Consider the following 21,515-nt stretch of genomic DNA (forward strand, 5'->3'; position numbering starts at 1 on the left):
ATCTAAGTAGTTAGAGAAGAGGTGAAAGTAGAATCTATATCTAAGTAGTTAGAGAAGAGGTGAAAGTAGAATCTATATCTAAATATGTAGAGAAGAGGGGAAAGTAGAATCTATATCTAAGTAGTTAGAGAAGAGGTGAAAGTAGAATCTATATCTAAATATGTAGAGAAGAGGGGAAAGTAGAATCTATATCTAAATATGTAGAGAAGAGGGGAAAGTAGATTCTATATCTAAGTAGTTAGAGAAGAGGTGAAAGTAGAATCTATATCTAAATATGTAGAGAAGAGGGGAAAGTAGATTCTATATCTAAGTAGTTAGAGAAGAGGTGAAAGCAGAATCTATATCTAAATATGTAGAGAAGAGGGGAAAGTAGAATCTATATCTAAGTAGTTAGAGAAGAGGTGAAAGTAGAATCTATATCTAAATATGTAGAGAAGAGGGGAAAGTAGAATCTATACTTAGTAGTTAGAGAAGAGGGGAAATTAGAATCTATATCTAAGTAGTTAGAGAAGTTTTGAAAGTAGAATCTGTATCTAAGTAGTTAGAGAAGAGGGAAAGTAGAATCTATATCTAAATATGTAGAGAAGAGGGGAAAGTAGAATATATATCTAAGTAGTTAGAGAAGAGGGGAAGTAGAATCTATATCTAAGTCGATAGAGGAGAGGTAAATTAGAATCTATATCTAAGTAGTTAGAGAAGAGGTGAAAGTAGAATATATATCTAAGTAGTTAGAGAAGAGGTGAAAGTAGAATCTATATCTAAATATGTAGAGAAGAGGGGAATGTAGAATCTATATATAAGTAGTTAGAGAAGAGGGGAAAGTAGAATCTATATCTAAGTAGTTAGAGAAGAGGTGAAAGTAGAATCTATATCTAAGTAGTTAGAGAAGAGGTGAAAGTAGAATCTATATCTAAATATGTAGAGAAGAGGGGAAAGTAGAATCTATATCTAAGTAGTTAGAGAAGAGGTGAAAGTAGAATCTATATCTAAATATGTAGAGAAGAGGGGAATGTAGAATCTATATATAAGTAGTTAGAGAAGAGGGAAAAGTAGAATCTATATCTAAATATGTAGAGAAGAGGGGAATGTAGAATCTATATATAAGTAGTTAGAGAAGAGGTGAAAGTAGAATCTATATCTAAATATGTAGAGAAGAGGGGAAAGTAGAATCTATATCTAAGTAGTTAGAGAAGAGGTGAAAGTAGAATCTATATCTAAATATGTAGAGAAGAGGGGAATGTAGAATCTATATATAAGTAGTTAGAGAAGAGGGGAAAGTAGAATCTATATCTAAGTAGTTAGAGAGGAGGTGAAAGTAGAATCTATATCTAAGTAGTTAGAGAAGAGGTGAAAGTAGAATCTATATCTAAATATGTAGAGAAGAGGGGAAAGTAGAATCTATATCTAAGTAGTTAGAGAAGAGGTGAAAGTAGAATCTATATCTAAATATGTAGAGAAGAGGGGAAAGTAGAATCTATATCTAAATATGTAGAGAAGAGGGGAAAGTAGATTCTATATCTAAGTAGTTAGAGAAGAGGTGAAAGTAGAATATATATCTAAATATGTAGAGAAGAGGGAAAGTAGATTCTATATCTAAGTAGTTAGAGAAGAGGTGAAAGCAGAATCTATATCTAAATATGTAGAGAAGAGGGGAAAGTAGAATCTATATCTAAGTAGTTAGAGAAGAGGTGAAAGTAGAATCTATATCTAAATATGTAGAGAAGAGGGGAAAGTAGAATCTATACTTAGTAGTTAGAGAAGAGGGGAAATTAGAATCTATATCTAAGTAGTTAGAGAAGTTTTGAAAGTAGAATCTGTATCTAAGTAGTTAGAGAAGAGGTGAAATTAGAATCTATATCTAAGTAGTTAGAGAAGAGGTGAAAGTAGAATCTATATCTAAGTAGTTAGAGAAGAGGTGAAAGTAGAATCTGTATCTAAATATGTAGAGAAGAGGGAATGTAGAATCTATATCTAAATATGTAGAGAAGAGGGGAAAGTAGATTCTATATCTAAGTAGTTAGAGAAGAGGGGAAAGTAGAATCTATATCTAAATATGTTGAGAAGAGGGGAAAGTAGAATCTATATCTAAGTAGTTAGAGAAGAGGTGAAAGTAGAATCTATATCTAAATATGTAGAGAAGAGGGAATGTAGAATCTATATCTAAATATGTAGAGAAGAGGGGAAAGTAGATTCTATATCTAAGTAGTTAGAGAAGAGGGGAAAGTAGAATCTATATCTAAATATGTAGAGAAGAGGTGAAAGTAGAATCTATATCTAAGTAGTTAGAGAAGAGGTGAAAGTAGAATCTATACTTAGTAGTTAGAGAAGAGGGGAAAGTAGAATCTATATCTAAGTAGTTAGAGAAGAGGGGAAAGTAGAATCTATATCTAAATATGTAGAGAAGAGGGAATGTAGAATCTATATCTAAATATGTAGAGAAGAGGGAATGTAGAATCTATATCTAAATATGTAGAGAAGAGGGGAAAGTAGATTCTATATCTAAGTAGTTAGAGAAGAGGGGAAAGTAGAATCTATATCTAAATATGTAGAGAAGAGGTGAAAGTAGAATCTATATCTAAGTAGTTAGAGAAGAGGGGAAAGTAGAATCTATATCTAAGTAGTTAGAGAAGAGGGGAAAGTAGAATCTATATCTAAATATGTAGAGAAGAGGGGAATGTAGAATCTATATCTAAGTAGTTAGAGAAGAGGTGAAAGTAGAATCTATACTTAGTAGTTAGAGAAGAGGGGAAAGTAGAATCTATATCTAAGTAGTTAGAGAAGAGGTGAAAGTAGAAACTATATCTAAATATGTAGAGAAGAGGGGAAAGTAGAATCTATATCTAAGTAGTTAGAGAAGAGGTGAAAGTAGAATCTGTATTTAAGTAGTTAGAGAAAAGGGGAAAGTAGAATCTATATCTAAGTAGTTAGAGAAGAGGTGAAAGTAGAATCTATATCTAAGTAGTTAGAGAAGAGGTGAAAGTAGAATCTATATCTAAGTAGTTAGAGAAGAGGTGAAAGTAGAATCTATACTTAGTAGTTAGAGAAGAGGTGAAAGTAGAATCTATATCTAAGTAGTTAGAGAAGAGGTGAAAGTAGAATCTATACTTAGTAGTTAGAGAAGAGGGGAAAGTAGAATCTATATCTAAGTAGTTAGAGAAGAGGGGAAAGTAGAATCTATATCTAAGTAGTTAGAGAAGAGGTGAAAGTAGAATCTATACTTAGTAGTTAGAGAAGAGGGGAAAGTAGAATCTATATCTAAGTAGTTAGAGAAGAGGGGAAAGTAGAATCTATATCTAAATATGTAGAGAAGAGGGGAATGTAGAATCTATATCTAAGTAGTTAGAGAAGAGGGGAAAGTAGAATCTATATCTAAGTAGTTAGAGAAGAGGGGAAAGTAGAATCTATATCTAAATATGTAGAGAAGAGGGGAAAGTAGAATCTATATCTAAGTAGTTAGAGAAGAGGTGAAAGTAGAATCTATACTTAGTAGTTAGAGAAGAGGGGAAAGTAGAATCTATATCTAAGTAGTTAGAGAAGAGGGGAAAGTAGAATCTATATCTAAATATGTAGAGAAGAGGGGAATGTAGAATCTATATCTAAGTAGTTAGAGAAGAGGGGAAAGTAGAATCTATATCTAAGTAGTTAGAGAAGAGGGGAAAGTAGAATCTATATCTAAGTAGTTAGAGAAGTTTTGAAAGTGGAATCTGTATCTAAGTAGTTAGAGAAGAGGGGAAAGTAGAATCTATATCTAAGTAGTTAGAGAAGAGGGGAAAGTAGAATCTATATCTAAATATGTAGAGAAGAGGGGAAAGTAGAATATATATCTAAGTAGTTAGAGAAGAGGGGAAGTAGAATCTATATCTAAGTCGATAGAGGAGAGGTAAATTAGAATCTATATCTAAGTAGTTAGAGAAGAGGTGAAAGTAGAATCTATATCTAAGTAGTTAGAGAAGAGGTGAAAGTAGAATCTATACTTAGTAGTTAGAGAAGAGGGGAAAGTAGAATCTATATCTAAGTAGTTAGAGAAGAGGTGAAAGTAGAATCTATATCTAAATATGTAGAGAAGAGGGGAATGTAGAATCTATATATAAGTAGTTAGAGAAGAGGGGAAAGTAGAATCTATATCTAAGTAGTTAGAGAAGAGGGGAAAGTAGAATCTATATCTAAATATGTAGAGAAGAGGGGAAAGTAGAATATATATCTAAATATGTAGAGAAGAGGGGAAAGTAGAATATATATCTAAGTAGTTAGAGAAGAGGTAAAGTAGAATCTATATCTAAGTAGGTAGAGAAGAGGTGAAAGTAGAATCTATATCTAAGTAGTTACAGAAGAGGGGAAGTAGAATCTATATCTAAGTCGATAGAGGAGAGGTAAAGTAGAATCTATATCTAAATATGTAGAGAAGAGGGGAAAGTAGAATCTATATCTAAGTAGTTAGAGAAGAGGGGAAAGTAGAATCTATATCTAAGTAGTTAGAGAAGAGGGGAAAGTAGAATCTATATCTAAGTCGATAGAGAAGAGGTAAAGTAGAATCTATATCTAAGTAGGTAGAGAAGAGGTGAAAGTAGAATCTATATTTAAGTACTTAGAGAAGAGGGGAAAGTAGAATCTATATCTAAGAAGGTATAGAAGAGGTGAAAGTAGAATATATACTTAGTAGTTAGTGAAGAGGGGGAAGTAGAATCTATATCTAAGTAGTTAGTGAAGAGGTGAAAGTAGAATCTATATCTAAGTAGTTAGAGAAGAGGGGAAAGTAGAATCTATATCTAAGAAGGTAGAGAAGAGGTGAAAGTAGAATCTATACTTAGTAGTTAGTGAAGAGGGGGAAGTAGAATCTATATCTAAGTAGTTAGAGAAGAGGGGAAAGTAGAATCTATATCTAAATATGTAGAGAAGAGGGGAAAGTAGAATCTATATCTAAGTAGGTAGAGAACAGGGGAATTTCCATCATGAACTAACAATCAAGAAAATAAAATGACACATTTGAGATAATCCTTTATTGTTAGCTTGGTCAATTTAATTTGGAAAGAAACAGATTATTAGAAATGAGTTACATGTTCTGGCTCATAACAATGAATCATAAGGATGCAATGTGGATATTGTTTAGAGCTGATTTGTTAGCTAAAGCATGGAGAAGCAGAATGTGAGGGCTTAGGGACGGGGAACAGACGACAGAATGTGAGGGCTTAGGGACGGGGAACAGACGACAGAATGTGAGGGCTTGGGGACGGGGAACAGACGACAGAATGTGAGGGCTTGGGGATGGGGATCAAGACGACAGAATGTGAGGTTCTTGGGGACGGGGAACAGACGACAGAATGTGAGGTTCTTGGGGACGGGGAACAGACGACAGAATGTGAGGGCTTGGGGACGGGGAACAGACGACAGAATGTGAGGTTCTTGGGGACGGGGAACAGACGACAGAATGTGAGGTTCTTGGGGACGGGGAACAGACGACAGAATGTGAGGGCTTGGGGACGGGGAACAGACGACACAATGTGAGGTTCTTGGGGACGGGGAACAGACGACAGAATGTGAGGTTCTTGGGGACGGGGAACAGACGACAGAATGTGAGGTTCTTGGGGACGGGGAACAGACGACAGAATGTGAGGTTCTTGGGGACGGGGAACAGACGACAGAATGTGAGGTTCTTGGGGACGGGGAACAGACGACAGAATGTGAGGGCTTGGGGACGGGGAACAGACGACAGAATGTGAGGTTCTTGGGGACGGGGAACAGACGACAGAATGTGAGGGCTTGGGGACGGGGAACAGACGTCAGAATGTGAGGTTCTTGGGGACGGGGAACAGACGACAGAATGTGAGGTTCTTGGGGACGGGGAACAGACGACAGAATGTGAGGTTCTTGGGGACGGGGAACAGACGACAGAATGTGAGGTTCTTGGGGACGGGGAACAGACGACAGAATGTGAGGTTCTTGGGGACGGGGAACAGACGACAGAATGTGAGGTTCTTGGGGACGGGGAACAGACGACAGAATGTGAGGTTCTTGGGGACGGGGAACAGACGACAGAATGTGAGGTTCTTGGGGACGGGGAACAGATGACAGAATGTGAGCTCCTTTCTCCATCCTTTCAAGCCACACACACATCCACAGTGCTCTCATATAAAAGCACATTTTTTACAGGCGGGGGGCGGGGGGCGGGGGGTGAAATGAGAGCTGAGATTTTGCTGAGGGGTCCTTCATTGCTCTGAGGCTGTGTGAAGATCCCATTCTCAGCTCCACTCTGCCTGGCTGCTACAATTACTGTGAAGAATTCAAATCCATCAAGGCAGCTTCAGGAAAATGTGTCCTTTTCAGATTGTTATTAGATTGTTTATGCAATAGTTATCTGGGCACTCCATGTGGCGACTCCATTAAGTACTCTGAATACATCAAAATAGTGAAATGGCACATATCAAAACAGAACCCTGGAGCGTGTTGAAACCCCCCCCCCCCCATTTACTCTATGGCAAAAGGCAAATTTCTTGCTTGCCAAGCGCATTCAACAACTGTCCTTGAATTTATGTGATATTTCATGTCTGTTTGCTAGAGCCTGGAATTGGAATCACCATGCACATTCCTCCATGTCTGTGTTTTCAAAATACAGCCTGGCAGCCTGGATCAATTTAGTTACCCCCCCCCATTCTCTTAATATATACAGTACATATCTGGAACTGCCACTCCCACCCCCACCCATCATCTCCTTTTCAAAGAGTCCTTCCCCATGCCTTACCTGGCGGGTAGCGTTCGATGACAGGTTGGTTGTCCACCTGGAGGGTGGCGTTGCCACCGCTGCGTGTGAAGCGCACAACATGGTACTTGCCATCGCTAACTATGACAGCCGGCTCGCCAATGGTGATGTCATCTGTCCCCACGTTGAAGATCACATCGATCTTTCCTTGTTCCTGGGGATGGAAGAAACAGAAAGGGTGTCTGAAGGGAAAGGACAAGTGAGATATTCACAAATCTAACAATGCTTTGACAATAGTAGCAGCTGCTATACCACTGGTGAGTAAGACATTGCCATAGTTTGTATTGTTACAGTGCTGCAGGGGTGGAAGTACCCTTGGTTGAGCAGGTCAGAGTTATCCTCCGTGACATAGGCAGTATGTTGGACTAGTACGCCTCCATCGGTTTCCATTCACCACCTGCCTGGATGGATCACTGTTGACTTGACCTTGCTGTTTCTCTTCTACCTGACCTGACACATTCCCTTCACTGAATCGTCTCTCACAGCTAGAACCTCCATCACAGGTCAGAGTTACTTCCTCTGGTTGCCTCTGGGTGGCGCTGCTAGGAAACTGGGCTGGGGAGCAAAACACTTTGTGTGTGGGCACTCTGCGACGACCGGGCGGGGCAGGTCTGAAGACCCTGTGATCAGACCACAAGGTCACAGTCATAGAGATCCTATTGTAATTCTTAATTCTATGGTCAAAGTCCTAATGTGGCAGTGTGAGAGCACTAAAGACTAGATCATCTGTCTGACAGCTTCAACATGATCCCAGCCCAGTCTGTAAGATGCCTCTCACATCATGCTACTCACAACATAAAAATGTTCCATGCTTGAAATGTCCACTTCTTAAACATGATACTAAAATGGAAGGCTTTCAGAGATTCACTCAACGGTCAGTTGGTACTGTCAGTAATATGGAAAGTGTTATCTTGTCTCCATGACTTGGGAATTGATCCCACGTGACCATTTGATGAGCAGATCAGAAACCATCAGGCATGATAAGGGGTTGATCCATCAGTATAGACATCTGACAGGGGGGAAACTGCCAAGAGGTGTCAGTGACCGATGATGAGAGAATATTGGTCATCTCACCTCAACCACTTCAGTCTGAGTCTCAGGAGAAATCAGATAACAGCTCGAGGATGATACCATGTAATAACCTGTAGTGTGATAATGGTTACCTGTTATCAGTTATCTGTTATCTAGTTAAAATATTGTCTAGTTATTTGATTACTTTTCTTTTTAATTAACAATGTATGGGATTTTCACAAAGTGTTATAAAGGTAAAATCAATCCCAACCAGTGCCACTCCATCACATCAGTGTTGTGAACTGACAGAACCTTTGGGTGACCCCACCACAGCCACCACCCATACCACCCCGCGTCCTCCTGCTCCTCTGCCTTCTCCCCTTGGTAACCCCCAACAGTTTAATGGAGATTTCCCTGGAGATAGCAGTTCAGTTAGGGGTCAAGAGCAAGCTCCTCAGTCTGCATTCCTCACATTAAGCACTGTGATTCTTCCTGAACCCACAGAGCAGTTGGGGAAAGGAACCAAAGCCCAGTGTTGCCTGACAAGAAGAGCCCCTCCTGAGCACCATACATTTCTCATGCGGAAAGATCCCCTTTGTGTGATGTTCAATGACCCCATCAGTTCTTTTCATGGAGATTCAGGGTGACATTTCCCCTTGTGCAGCAGAGACCTGGGCTGGATGGTGGGGGCTGGAGGCTAGGGCTGGGGCTGACCTGACCCATCCCTCTCACGGCATCTTCTCTCACAGCTGGAACCTCCAACACAGATCAGAGTTACTTCCTCCGGCTGCCTGTGGGATGTGTATAGGCTGCATGGGAGGGCAGAAAGGAGAGGACATGTTCTTCTCGATTATTTACTGCCCTCCGGTTCACCCCTGCGGCGCCTCAAAATAGCTTGCCTGTACCAGTCAAAGGCATGCCCCTGTACGCTGTGTGTAAAGCACAGGCTCAGGGTGTCTCCCACTCTTAGGCCATGGCCACGGTCACTGGCCCAGCTGCTCAGTGTGCGCTACTGTCCCCTCACCACTACCTGCGTTCTGTTCCTCTAATGTGCCATGCTGTTGCTAACACCTGTGTGTTCAGCCTGCCCCCAGCACACTTTAGTTCACATGTCAGGTGTGGCGGGGGGGAATGCAACTTTGCAACTATTTAAAGTGTAGGCACCGTGTTATTTATCATTGTGTCTGGGGAACATGGAACACAGCTAAGAATAACAGCAAAGGGGACATGTTGAGCTGTCGATATGTGCTCACGTAACCACCCAAGGAGGAGAGCCCTGGATCTTGTTCTGTTCAGCAGAAACCCCCACTACGGTTGATTGACAGTCAGAGTCTCACTGTAGAAACCGTTTCCTTCGCCCACACCTCTGTCCCTGACAGTGACCCCCCCCCCTCCAGCAGTGTGTGGGTGGTACATTTAGAGGATCATAGCAATGTTAGCGTGTTCCTGTCTTTAGTGTGTTTGTGTGAGCGTAGGAGGGACTACGTCTTAATATGTGACTTGTTTCAGGAAACTAGGCTTATGTTGAGAATCACTACTTCACAGGAGAGGCATTTGAACATGAACTTTTTATTTGTATCAAAATGTGTTTGACACAAACGTGTATGCCATCTGTAAATATGAATACAACTGTTAAATTACGAGCCTAGTTGGTTTAGCCACGGAAAAGGACAGGAACCTTCCCTCTAGCCATGATTGGCTGATATAATGGATGGGTTGGACATGCTGAGAGATGCTGCCATGTAGCTTCTGTCTATAACATGAACTACTCAGTATGTGTAGGTAATCCTTTCTAACGCTGCTTTTTTGAAATATATCACGTAGTGGAACTGAAAAAGTGTTGTTCTCCACCTTCTGGAGGACCGAGTTTTGAAATCAGTTGAATTAGAGTATGATTACTAAGGAGATGGAGAAAATTCTGCCATTTGATTGCAAATATGCAGATGGAGTTGAAAAGAGAACACACAGAAGGCTGTTGTAATAAATACCTGTCTCTGGATTACATCTTCAAACTAAGGGCAACCAGGGCATCCGTGACAGAGAGGGAGAAGCGTCCATCCATATATATGGGTAAGATAGTCCAGCTAGCTACATTTTCAGATATTATACGTTTCTAATTTTGTCAGAAAGTTATTTTCATTTCAAGTTAAAGTGTACTGTTAGCTAGCTAGTTAACATTAGCTGGTTGGATCGCTAGCTAACGTTACGTGTATGATCTGTGTAGTAATATTATTCGTATCTCAGAGCCATTTGCTTTTCTAGTTATAGCCTAATGATAGATAGCTAGCTAACATTGAACATGGATGGTTAGCTACCTGTAGATTCATGCAGGATAGTAAGGTTATGAGTTGGGAGTTATGGCTCATTGTTTAGCTAGCTAGTTACATGTCTAAACAAAATACTCTCTGCAAGTAACCGTTTCATTACACATTTCTGTATCCTGTGCATGTGACAAATCAACTTTGATTTTATTTGATATAGTATATTTTTACCAGAGACGGTAATGTGAAGAACATGACCTACACCAAAGTCAAATTAGGATATAACGTTAGGCCAACGAGACAGTGTCCAAGTTCTAACATTTTCTGGTAGAATGTCCTGCTTTTATTTCGTCAGACTCACAACTTCTGTAATTGGTTCGCCATTTACTTGTAAATAATTATCTTGTTGTGAATTTATTTTCTTGTAATAAATAAGACAAATTAGTTAAAGTGAAGATCTTGTCAGCTATATGATATGGTCATTATTTGAACTGGCTATCCAGCGAACTTAACATTAGCTATTTAGCTAACAATCTAGAAACGACCCTAAACATTGTTTACAAAGTTGCTTTTAGTTGCCTGGTTTGCTAGATTGACATATAATATATTCATTTTTAAACAGTGTTAAAATACACCAGTTATGCTATTTTGCATCACCAGGCTGCTGATATCATCCAGCCTGTAGTTTTTGTGTTTAAACTTTTTCTTAACGACAACAACAAGTTTGATGTCGGACGACAATAGAATGTTCATGATGTCACTGCGACAACTGTCGATAGACGTAGTATAAACCGGCATTTAGTCTTGAAATCTTTGGTTGTTTAGTACATGGCCTCATGTGAATCCTTAAAGAGATGGGTGGGGCTAAGGCTTAAGAGGGTGGGAACGATGCTGAATGGGTGGGGCTAAGGCTTAAGAGGATGTGAACGATGCAGAATAGGTGTAGACAAAGAAGAGCTCTCCAGTAGGTTTACCAAAACATGCAAAGGCCATTTTCTCAAAAGTGAGGTTACAAGTTTGTCAACTTTCAAAGCAGAATTACTTTCCCATTGTTCCTCAACTGTAGTGTGTGATATACCATTTCTAGCTCTGAGTCCAATGTAAAAAAAACACAATTTTATATGTTGCTACATAAGACAGAATCAAGCTGGTTGATCACATAGGTGATGTGAGCATCATGTTGCACACTGCACTCCACACCCCCATCCCATCAAAGTACTGTAGACTGGACCATGCCATGTTCTTAGAAAGGAGGAGCGGAAGGATATGAACCCAGCCTCCTGATGCATTTCCAACAGCCAGGGGAACTCTCTGGTCTAATCTGGAGGTACAGTGCCTTCCTACCAGTCCCAGCACATTGGTGGGCTGCTGCAAGGCAAAGAAAAGGCCTGTGGTCTCTTCAAATTGTGGTCATTGTGAATATTGCAGTGACGTGAGTTTCCCATGGCCTCAGGAGCTGAGGGCTGCAGCTTGCCGGGGACACAACTGCTCCTCCCTCCTGACAGCTGGATAATCACATTCAGATGAGTGAACAGAGAGATAAACCTCTTAGATGTAAGTCTTCCCAGCAACCCTCACATGCAAATGCACTCACATACCATATACATCATACAATATTATAATTGCCACAGTGAAGACTCAGAAAACGTCTTGAGATGGACAGGAAATGGAGTTCCAGTACAAGTCAAAACCAAGCTTAATATGTCATATGTACAGGATACAGCGTAAACTAATACCTGACAATTGGGTCAAATCCTAAATGAAGGTCTGCATGCATATTGGAAATTAATATATGATAACTCAAAACCATTTAAGTAGCTTTGGTTTTAAACAAGTCATTCTACATGAAAAGAGACCCTGGTCTCAATGGTGACTCCCTGCTTAATTAAATAAAGGTACAATTAAAATAAACATTATAGAAACAACCATGCTGAGACATAAGAGATATTTCAGCAGTAATATTTCCCTGGAATAGTACAGTAAGCATGTACCAAAAAGAGCCGTAAACATCAGACAGGATTTGGGTGGATTAGCAGAATGTTGAACCCCCCCCTAGCAACATTGTCTTATTTGGTTTATTGAGGCGCTTGAAAGTCACCTTTTCTTATTCCCTCTTTGACAATGCCCTGTGCACAGCATTGCTATTTTGCAGTCTCACCCACGGTTAAATTCTCATTCCCCTTGGGGCATGCCATGTAGAATTCATAAAGCAGCCATGGGGCTCTCTGGACCTAAGTCATCCCAGCTAGCCCCTACTCTCTGGGCAGGACAGTCATAAATCAGGAAAGGATTTGAACAGGCCCATCTGATCACATACAACATGCCTGTTCTCTCTCTCTCTCGCTCTGCTGGCTCAATAGCACCACCCAGTCAACATGCTCCACAACACCTGCTTGACAGCTAACTTAGGGCAGCATTTTTCCTTGTTCTGGTGAATTAAGACTAGGTCATTCATGGTCAGTTTTGTTCAGATTCTCCTGTCTGCATGTGCTTTGGTAATAACAAGGTATGAAAGGTTCTGTCAGGAGAGGCCATTGTTAGCCTCCCACCCTGCTGTTGTGACAAGAACATTGTGGGGGTATTTCCCAGGCATCTGGCTTCCCACCGTTTGGAACATACAGACCCACCGACCGAACCACTCTGTCTGGGTGCAGCTGCCTGTACCCACATGCATCTACTCTTCAGCTCCATGGCACACACAGTACAGATGGCCTATGGCCTTGTCGTAACATTTGGGCCAGTTTCAAACAGGGTTTGGAACAGGTTCAGGGAACAAAACCGAAAACCAGAAAATAACAAAACAATTTGCTGAACAGAATCAGAACCGGGAACAAAAGTGATCTATGCTGTTCCAGAACCGCTATTTTAAAAGCATGGGAACCCGTTAATGAATGTATTTTACATTCCAGGCATTTTTTCCAGTCCCACGAAAAGATGCAAGAAAGTGCCCGTGGAAAGCCCTCACTCTGTCCCTCAGAAACTTCTCCCAGTGCCTGCCAGCTAAAAATCTTTGCCAGTGCTCATGTGTAGGCTACCTGTCCCTGCCCTTTTCGAAGCATAGACCTACTGACGTTACAAGCGTGATTCAGAAATTAGGGAGCGATATATAATTGGAGAAGAATGGATTAACTTTTTCAATGCTAGTTAAGGATGCTATAGTTATAACATTTCCCATTGGATTTATTAACTCCAACAAGGTAAGACATGTTTTTATTTAAATTCTGGTGCCACTCTGCACACACAAGCTTGTTAGCTAAGTAAGCTAGCTCGCTCTGGTCCAACGTTAGGCCAACCCTCAGAATTTCAAAGACATTTAAAGTTTCTTCATAAAAGCTGCTCCTCCGTAGGGGTAATTCTGTGGGCACAATTCAGATAATGCAAGTCATAACAAGATGCCCAGCGCTTCAAGCCAAGCCTCCTCCACCACTCTCTCTTGCACTCTCAAAATGTCAGTTGCATCTCTCGCCGTACACTTGTGTGTCCAAGTTGTTCTATTGACACTGATTGGTGAAGTAATTTAATGTTGAGCTAAATGTACAAAATTAAATTGATTTCAGAAGTTTAAAAAGGAACAGAATGGAACGCTATAAACCATAACTTTTTGGGGGTTCTAACCATTTCCAAACTTTATTTTACTGGTTGGAACAGTGGAAAGGAACGCAAATCAAGATGGTTCTACTCAGAACTAAATGACTGGAAAATAATTTATGTTCCAACTCCTGGTTTCAAAGGATAAAGTAGAGTAGTCACAGTTTCATTAAAAGCCAAAATACTAAACATTTCAAATACTTTGGAATACAAAGGGAGGCAGGTGGTCTAAATGTTATTATTCTTTCCAATTAATAAAGGAGTAAGAAGTTGGAGAGCGATGAATGAATAATGACTTGGTTACAAGGTTCCTGCTGAGATAACACTGTGAGACAAGGATCTATGTGACATTAGCTGGAGAGGCCAGCCTCTCTAAACATGCTGACTGTCTGATGCCACCCCATAGGGCCTCTCTGCCAAGGCTCTGCTCCCCTAAGACACTGTCCTGTTACAACCTGCTCTTCAGAACCACACGTGACATCACGGCTGCTCTGTGATTGGACTGCAGGGAACAGGGTATCCCTTCCTAGAGAACAATAGTCTGCTGTATCCCTTTTCTCCTCACCACTCTAAAGGGACTGTATCTGTGCACTTTGAACCAGGAAATAGATGTGTATATAAATAAAAGACAGAGATAGCTGACATAGGTGATATGGATATATGACAGCTGTGACAGGTGATATGTGACCCGATTCAGGAAACTAGGCATATGTCGCAGGTCTCGACTTCACAGGAGAGCTGTTTGAACTGAAAAAATATTTGAGGAATCAAAACCCGTTTTTTTGGCAGAAATACCTTCTTGAACACATGAACTACCATGTGCCTTAATATCAAACTTGTATGCCATCTGTAAATATGAATAAAATTGTTAAATTACAAGCTCAGTTGGTTTAGCAACAGAAAAAGTGCGGAACCTTCCCCGCTAGCCATGATTGGCTGAGATAATGAGTGGGCTAGACATGCTGAGAGATGAGTTTGGATTGGTCTGCCATATAGCACGTGTCTATCTATTGGAGCTGGTCAGTATGTCTAGGTAATTATATCAAACTTGGCTTTAAAAATAATGTATAGTGTAGTAAAACTGCATGTCAAGCCTAATGTCAAGTTAAAGTGTACTGTTAGCTAGCTAACGTTGTGTGTATGCTCTCCACTTTCTGGAGGACCGAGTTTTGAAATCAGTGGAATTCGAGTATGATAGCTCAGGAGATGGAGAAAACACCAGTCTGGATTACATCAAACCAAGGGCAGCCATGCATGGCATTGGACAGGAGACGCGTCCAATCATGATGTATACTGGTAAGATAGTCGAGCTAACTACATTTTCAGATATTACACGTTTCCAATTTGGACAGAAAGTGGTTTCATTTCAAGTGTACTGTTAGCTAGCTAACGTTAGCAGGCTGGGTCGCTAGCTAACATTACGTGTATGATCTTATTCTTCGTATTTCAAACACATTTCCTTGACTAGCTTTCGGAACAACACTACTTATTGGCCAGAGCGTCCAGTGTGCATTCTGAATGCGAAACACAGACAATCTGACAGTGCAGTTGCAGTCACCAACTCTCTGGATAACATACTGTAAAAACCTAACCAGCTCTGCTAGGGCGAGTAATGTTCAGTGAGCTGTTCTCTCTCTCTCTCTTAGAAGTCTGGAATTAGCTGGCAAGTTAGTACAGAACGCACAGATCAATCCTAAAAGAGATGGGTGGGGCAATGGGTGTGAGAGATGGGTGTGAACAATGCTGAATGGGTGTAGACAAAGAAGGGCTCTCCTATAGTAGGACCAAAACATTGAAAGACAGTTTTCTCAAAAGTGAGTTTACAAGTTGATCATCTTTCAAGCAGATTTACTTTCCCATTGTTTCCTCAAATGCAGTTTATGATATACCATTTTGTAGCTCTGAGTCTCTAATTCTATCCAATGTAAAAAATAATCCAGGTGGTGAGTCACATATGGAAATGCTGAGACGGGTGATATGGATATGTGATAGCCGAGACGGCGACATGGATATGTGATAGCCGAGACGGGCGACATGGATATGTGATAGCCGAGGCGGGCGATATGGATTTGTGATAGCTGAGACGGGCGATGTGGATATGTGATAGCCGAGGCAGGCGATATGGATATGTGATAGCTGTGACGGGCGATATGGATATGTGATAGCCGAGACGGGCGATATGGATATGTGATAGCCGAGGCGGGCGATATGGATATGTGATAGCCGAGACGGGCGACATGGATATGTGATAGCCGAGGCGGGCGATATGGATATGTGATAGCGGGCGATGTGGATATGTGATAGCGGGCGATATGGATATGTGATAGCCGAGGCGGGCGATATGGATATGTGATAGCTGTGACGGGCGATATGGATATGTGATAGCCGAGGCGGGCGATATGGATATGTGATAGCGAGACGGGCGATATGGATATGTGATAGCTGTGACGGGCGATATGGATATGTGATAGCTGTGACGGGCGATATGGATATGTGATAGCCGAGGCGGGTGATATGGATATGTGATAGCTGAGAAAGGTGATATGGATATGTGATAGCTGAGACAGGTGATATGGATATGTGATAGCTGAGACAGATGATATGGATATGTGATAGCTGAGACAGGTGATATGGATATGTGATAGCTGAGACAGGTGATATGGATATGTGATAGCTGAGACAGGTGATATGGATATGTGATAGCTGAGACAGGTGATATGGATATGTGATAGCTGAGACAGGTGATATGGATATGTGATAGCTGAGACAGGTGATATGGATATGTGATAGCTGAGACAGGTGATATGGATATGTGATAGCTGAGACAGGTGATATGGATATGTGATAGCTGAGACAGGTGATATGGATATGTGATAGCTGAGACGGGTGATATGGATATGTGGTGAGATATGGATATGTGATAGCTGAGACAGGTGATATGGATATGTGATAGCTGAGACAGGTGATATGGATATGTGATAGCTGAGACAGGTGATATGGATATGTGATAGCTGAGACAGGTGATATGGATATGTGATAGCTGAGACAGGTGATATGGATATGTGATAGCTGAGCAGGTGATATGGATATGTGATAGCTGAGACAGGTGATATGGATATGTGATAGCTGAGACAGGTGATATGGATATGTGATAGCTGAGACAGGTGATATGGATATGTGATAGCTGAGACAGGTGATATGGATATGTGATAGCTGAGACAGGTGATATGGATATGTGATAGCTGAGACAGGTGATATGGGTATGTGATAGCTGAGACAGATGATATGGATATGTGATAGCTGAGACAGGTGATATGGATATGTGATAGCTGAGACAGGTGATATGGATATGTGATAGCTGAGACAGGTGATATGGATATGTGATAGCTGAGACAGGTGATATGGACAGGTGATAGCTGAGACAGGTGATATGGATATGTGATAGCTGTGACGGGCGACATGGATATGTGATAGCCGAGGCGGGTGATATGGATATGTGATAGCTGAGACAGGTGATATGGATATGTGATAGCTGAGACAGGTGATATGGATATGTGATAGCTGAGACAGGTGATATGGATATGTGATAGCTGAGACAGGTGATATGGATATGTGATAGCTGAGACAGGTGATATGGATATGTGATAGCTGAGACAGGTGATATGGATATGTGATAGCTGAGACAGGTGATATGGATATGTGATAGCTGAGACAGGTGATATGGATATGTGATAGCTGAGACAGGTGATATGGATATGTGATAGCTGAGACAGGTGATATGGATATGTGATAGCTGAGACAGGTGATATGGATATGTGATAGCTGAGACAGGTGATATGGATATGTGATAGCTGAGACAGGTGATATGGATATGTGATAGCTGAGACAGGTGATATGGATATGTGATAGCTGAGACAGGTGATATGGGTATGTGATAGCTGAGACAGCTGGATATGTGATAGCTGAGACAGGTGATATGGATATGTGATAGCTGAGACAGGTGATATGGATATGTGATAGCTGAGACAGGTGATATGGGATAGCTGAGACAGGTGATATGGACAGGTAGCTGAGACAGGTGATATGGATATGTGATAGCTGTGACGGGACATGGATATGTGATAGCCGAGGCGGGTGATATGGATATGTGATAGCTGAGACAGGTGATATGGATATGTGATAGCTGAGACAGGTGATATGGATATGTGATAGCTGAGACAGGTGATATGGATATGTGATAGCTGAGACAGGTGATATGGATATGTGATAGCTGAGACAGGTGATATGGATATGTGATAGCTGAGACAGATGATATGGATATGTGATAGCTGAGACAGGTGATATGGATATGTGATAGCTGAGACAGGTGATATGGATATGTGATAGAAGGAATAGCTCATGGTTAAGGCATTGCTATTTCCACCTTCCACGTGCGAAGACTAAAGTACATATATTGTCAAATTCTGTTTTTAATTTTCATGAGCTCTGAGGACACAAGGGAATGCAGGGTGCACTCTAAAGCCAGCTAACGCATACAAACTAAAACATAGAATTTCCATTCAAAAGAGGAGAAGAGCAGAAATAGAGATTGCAACCACAGGTGTACTTACATCCATATATCTTGTTGAACATAGCAGAAACCCCCACAATATTGATCTGCTTTTCCCGGCATCATGATGACTCAATAAATCATCTCTCTTTTTTTTTCATTTAAGACCAAGTTTTGGTATTTTTCCTCATTTTCAACAGTGTGTGGGTCTCCATCTCTTCTAGAAACCAACACAAATACACAGCTAACGCATCATATGGAGCATGTAAAGAAAGACAGGACCATTCAGTGGTGCGGTTGAAAATGGAAAGTTATGGGTGGTAAGAGACCCACCCTCCAGAGAGCAATTAGGAGAGTATGCAGCAGACGGTGAGAAAAAGCTAAAAGGTCCAATTGCACAGAAACAGGCCATACAATTAGTGTCAATTGAATAGAACATCAGGAAATGGGTCTATTTTGGTAGTGTTGTGTGTCTCATCTTTCAGCAACGTGCATCTTAGCAACATAAGCAGTCTAGTTTCGACCAATTTTAGAGGCTAGAAAGAATATAATGGGATTTGAAAATGTGAATTAAGCAAGGAAAACATAAATGAGAGATGAGAATTTAAAATGGTGGAGATCCGCAAATCAAATCTCTTGAATAACAACAGGCAACAACGACTATCACTCCAGGATAACACAATCAAGCTGCACTCAATAAAGGTAGCATAACTGGACAATCAAGTGTTGTAACAGAATAAAAGAGCAATCCTTCCCTTATGGAAGGAGCCCCATCTTTCAAGAACAGGTGTGGTTATTACACCATGCACCGCCTTGTCACAGATCCCCCTTTGCTTTTAATCACATTTGTCCTGGGGAAACACACTGCTAAAAAGCTGATTTCCCAGAGGAGGGACACTGCCACTGGCAGCTGCTCACCAGTCACAGACATAGTAGCAGAAACAGTCAGATATGGACAGGAGGCTCAGTGGTGAAACAGCACCCTGCATTCACCAATCTGACTCACTAGCAAATTTATTTGGAACTCGCACATGGCCGAGAGGCCTGTTTGAAGTTCCACTAATCCTCTTTTCAGGTAAATTGTGTTGACCATATACAACAACTGACAACTCAGAAAAAAACAAAGAGATACAACACTCACAGCTCAGCCAGCATTTAGTCCATCCAGCACCATGGACAGCATTAACACAACCAGGGCCGGATATAGAAATCATAGCCCCCTCCCCCACTCCCTCTTCAATTTACTGTTGAAGAAAAATACCCTTTATAATAAAACCATAATAACATTTGCGATGTGGCATAGGCAACAGTTGAGCAGAGGCATTTTTAGAATTTCCACACATGGAGAACATTTGTTAACTGGGTCCAGAACAAATTTGGCCTTTTAAAAATGCATTTCATGAAATTCTACAGCATTTACATGATAGAAGACATTAGCTGAATCTTTTTTAACATCACATAAATGATCGAAAGGAGTGTCTAGTCTAACACTGACAAACTGAGATCAATCTTGTCTTGAATTCGAACAAACAATACCCCAGGCCAATGAAGCGACACACATATTGTATAATATTAGGAGGATATATATACAGTATATACAGTTGAAGTCGGAAGTTTACATACATCTGAGCCAAATACATTTAAACTCAGTTTTTCACAATTCCTGACATTTAATCTTAGTAAAGATTCCCTGTCTTAGGTCAGTTAGGATCAACACTTTATTTTAAGAATGTGAAATGTCAGAATAATAGTAGAGAGAATGTTACATTTAAACTTTTATTTCTTTCATCACATTCCCAGTGGGTCAGAAGTTTACATACACTCAATTAGTATTTGGTAGCATTGCCTTTAAATAGTTTAACTTGGGTCAAACGTTTCGGGTAGCCTTCCACAAGCTTCCCACAATAAGTTGGGTGAATTTTGGCCCATTCCTCCTGACAGAGCTTGTGTAACTGAGTCAGGTTTGTAGGCCTTAAGTTATTTTGCCACAACTTTGGAAGTATGCTTGGGGTCATTGTCCATTTGGAAGACCCATTTGGGACCAAGCTTTAACTTCCTGACTGATGTCTTGAGATGTTGCTTCAATATATCCACATAATTTTCCTGCCTCATGAGGCCATCTATTTTGTGAAGTGAACCAGTCCCTCCTGCAGCAAAGCACCCCCACAAAATGATGCTGCCACCCCCGTGCTTCATGGTTAGGATGGTGTTCTTCAGCTTGCAAGCATCCCCCTTTTCCCTCCAAATATAATAATGGTCATTATGGCCAAACAATTCTATTTTTGTTTCATCAGACCGGAGGACATTTCTTCAAAAAGTACGATCTTTGTCCCCATGTGCAGTTGCAAACCGTAGTCTGGCTTTTTTATGGCAGTTTTGGAGCAGTGGCTTCTTCCTTGCTGAGTGGCCTTTCAGGTTATGTCGATATAGGACTCATTTTACTGTGAATATAGATACTGATGTAACTGTATCCTCCAGCATCTTCACAAGGTCCTTTGCTGTTGTTCTGAGATTGATTTGCACTTTTCACACCAAAGTACGTTCATCTCTAGGAGACAGAACACGTCTCCTTCCTGAGCGGTATGACGGCTGCGTGGTCCCATGGTGTTTATACTTGCGAACGTGGTACCTTCAGACGTTTGGAAATTGCTCCCAAGAATGAACCAGACTTGTGGAGGTCTACAATTTTTCTGAGTTCTTGGCTGATTTCTTTTGATTTTCCCATGATGTCAATCAAAAGGCACTGAGTTTGAAGGTAGGTAGGGTCCTTCTGTAGCTCAGTTGGTAGAGCATGGCGCTTGTAACGCCAGGGTAGTGGGTTCGATCCCCGGGACCACCCATACGTAGAATGTATGCACACATGACTGTAAGTCGCTTTGGATAAAAGCGTCTGCTAAATGGCATATATTATTTATTATATTATTATATATTATATTAAATACATCCACAGGTACACCTCCAATTGACTCTGATGTCAATTAGCCTATCAGAAGCTTCGAAAGTCATGACATCATTTTCTGGAAATTTCCAAGCTGTTTAAAGGCACAGTCAACTTAGTGTATGTAAACTTCTGACCCACTGGAATTGTGATACAGTGAATTATAAGTTAAATAATCTGTCTGTAAACAATTGTTGGAAAAATTACTTGTGTCATGCAGACAGTAGATGTCCTAACCGTTTTTCCAAAAAGGCAAACAGACAGCCGCAAACAACCATAGAAATATAATACATAGGCAGTTCCCATTCAGTTCCCTATGGACACTGTCATGACTGTCCTGTGAGGATCAGAATGGGTCAGAGGGGACAGTAACCAGGCCTCTCTCTCTCCCACAGAGGGGAGATGGGGAGCTGC

General features: G+C 40.9%; 1 protein-coding gene and 1 long non-coding RNA gene across 26 annotated transcripts in view; one reads left to right on the forward strand and one right to left on the reverse strand.

Moving 5' to 3' along the window:
- The window catches only part of LOC118375284 (neurexin-2-like), a 411,303-nt gene that overhangs the window by 42,806 nt on the left and 346,982 nt on the right, over positions 1–21,515 (reverse strand). For all 22 annotated transcript variants that reach the window (XR_008139003.1, XM_052520781.1, XM_052520779.1 and 19 more), the window contains one exon: positions 6,737–6,908. Coding sequence is in view for 21 of the 22 variants with exons in the window: in XM_052520781.1 (XP_052376741.1) it covers positions 6,737–6,908 (172 nt within the window). In the remaining variant the exon portion in view is untranslated. The remainder of the gene's footprint in view (positions 1–6,736; positions 6,909–21,515) is intronic.
- On the forward strand, positions 4,983–6,096 carry LOC127930712 (uncharacterized). Of its 4 annotated transcripts, none has more exons than XR_008139006.1 (3): positions 4,983–5,325; positions 5,504–5,647; positions 5,790–6,096. It is a non-coding gene; the product is annotated as an uncharacterized LOC127930712 (long non-coding RNA). The 4 variants fall into 4 exon arrangements; XR_008139005.1 differs by lacking the exon at positions 4,983–5,325 and adding an exon at positions 5,346–5,432 and having other exon boundaries at positions 5,504–5,718; XR_008139004.1 differs by lacking the exon at positions 4,983–5,325 and adding an exon at positions 5,350–5,432.

This window comes from Oncorhynchus keta, chromosome 6 (assembly GCF_023373465.1).
Source record: "Oncorhynchus keta strain PuntledgeMale-10-30-2019 chromosome 6, Oket_V2, whole genome shotgun sequence".
NCBI lineage: Eukaryota > Metazoa > Chordata > Actinopteri > Salmoniformes > Salmonidae > Oncorhynchus > Oncorhynchus keta.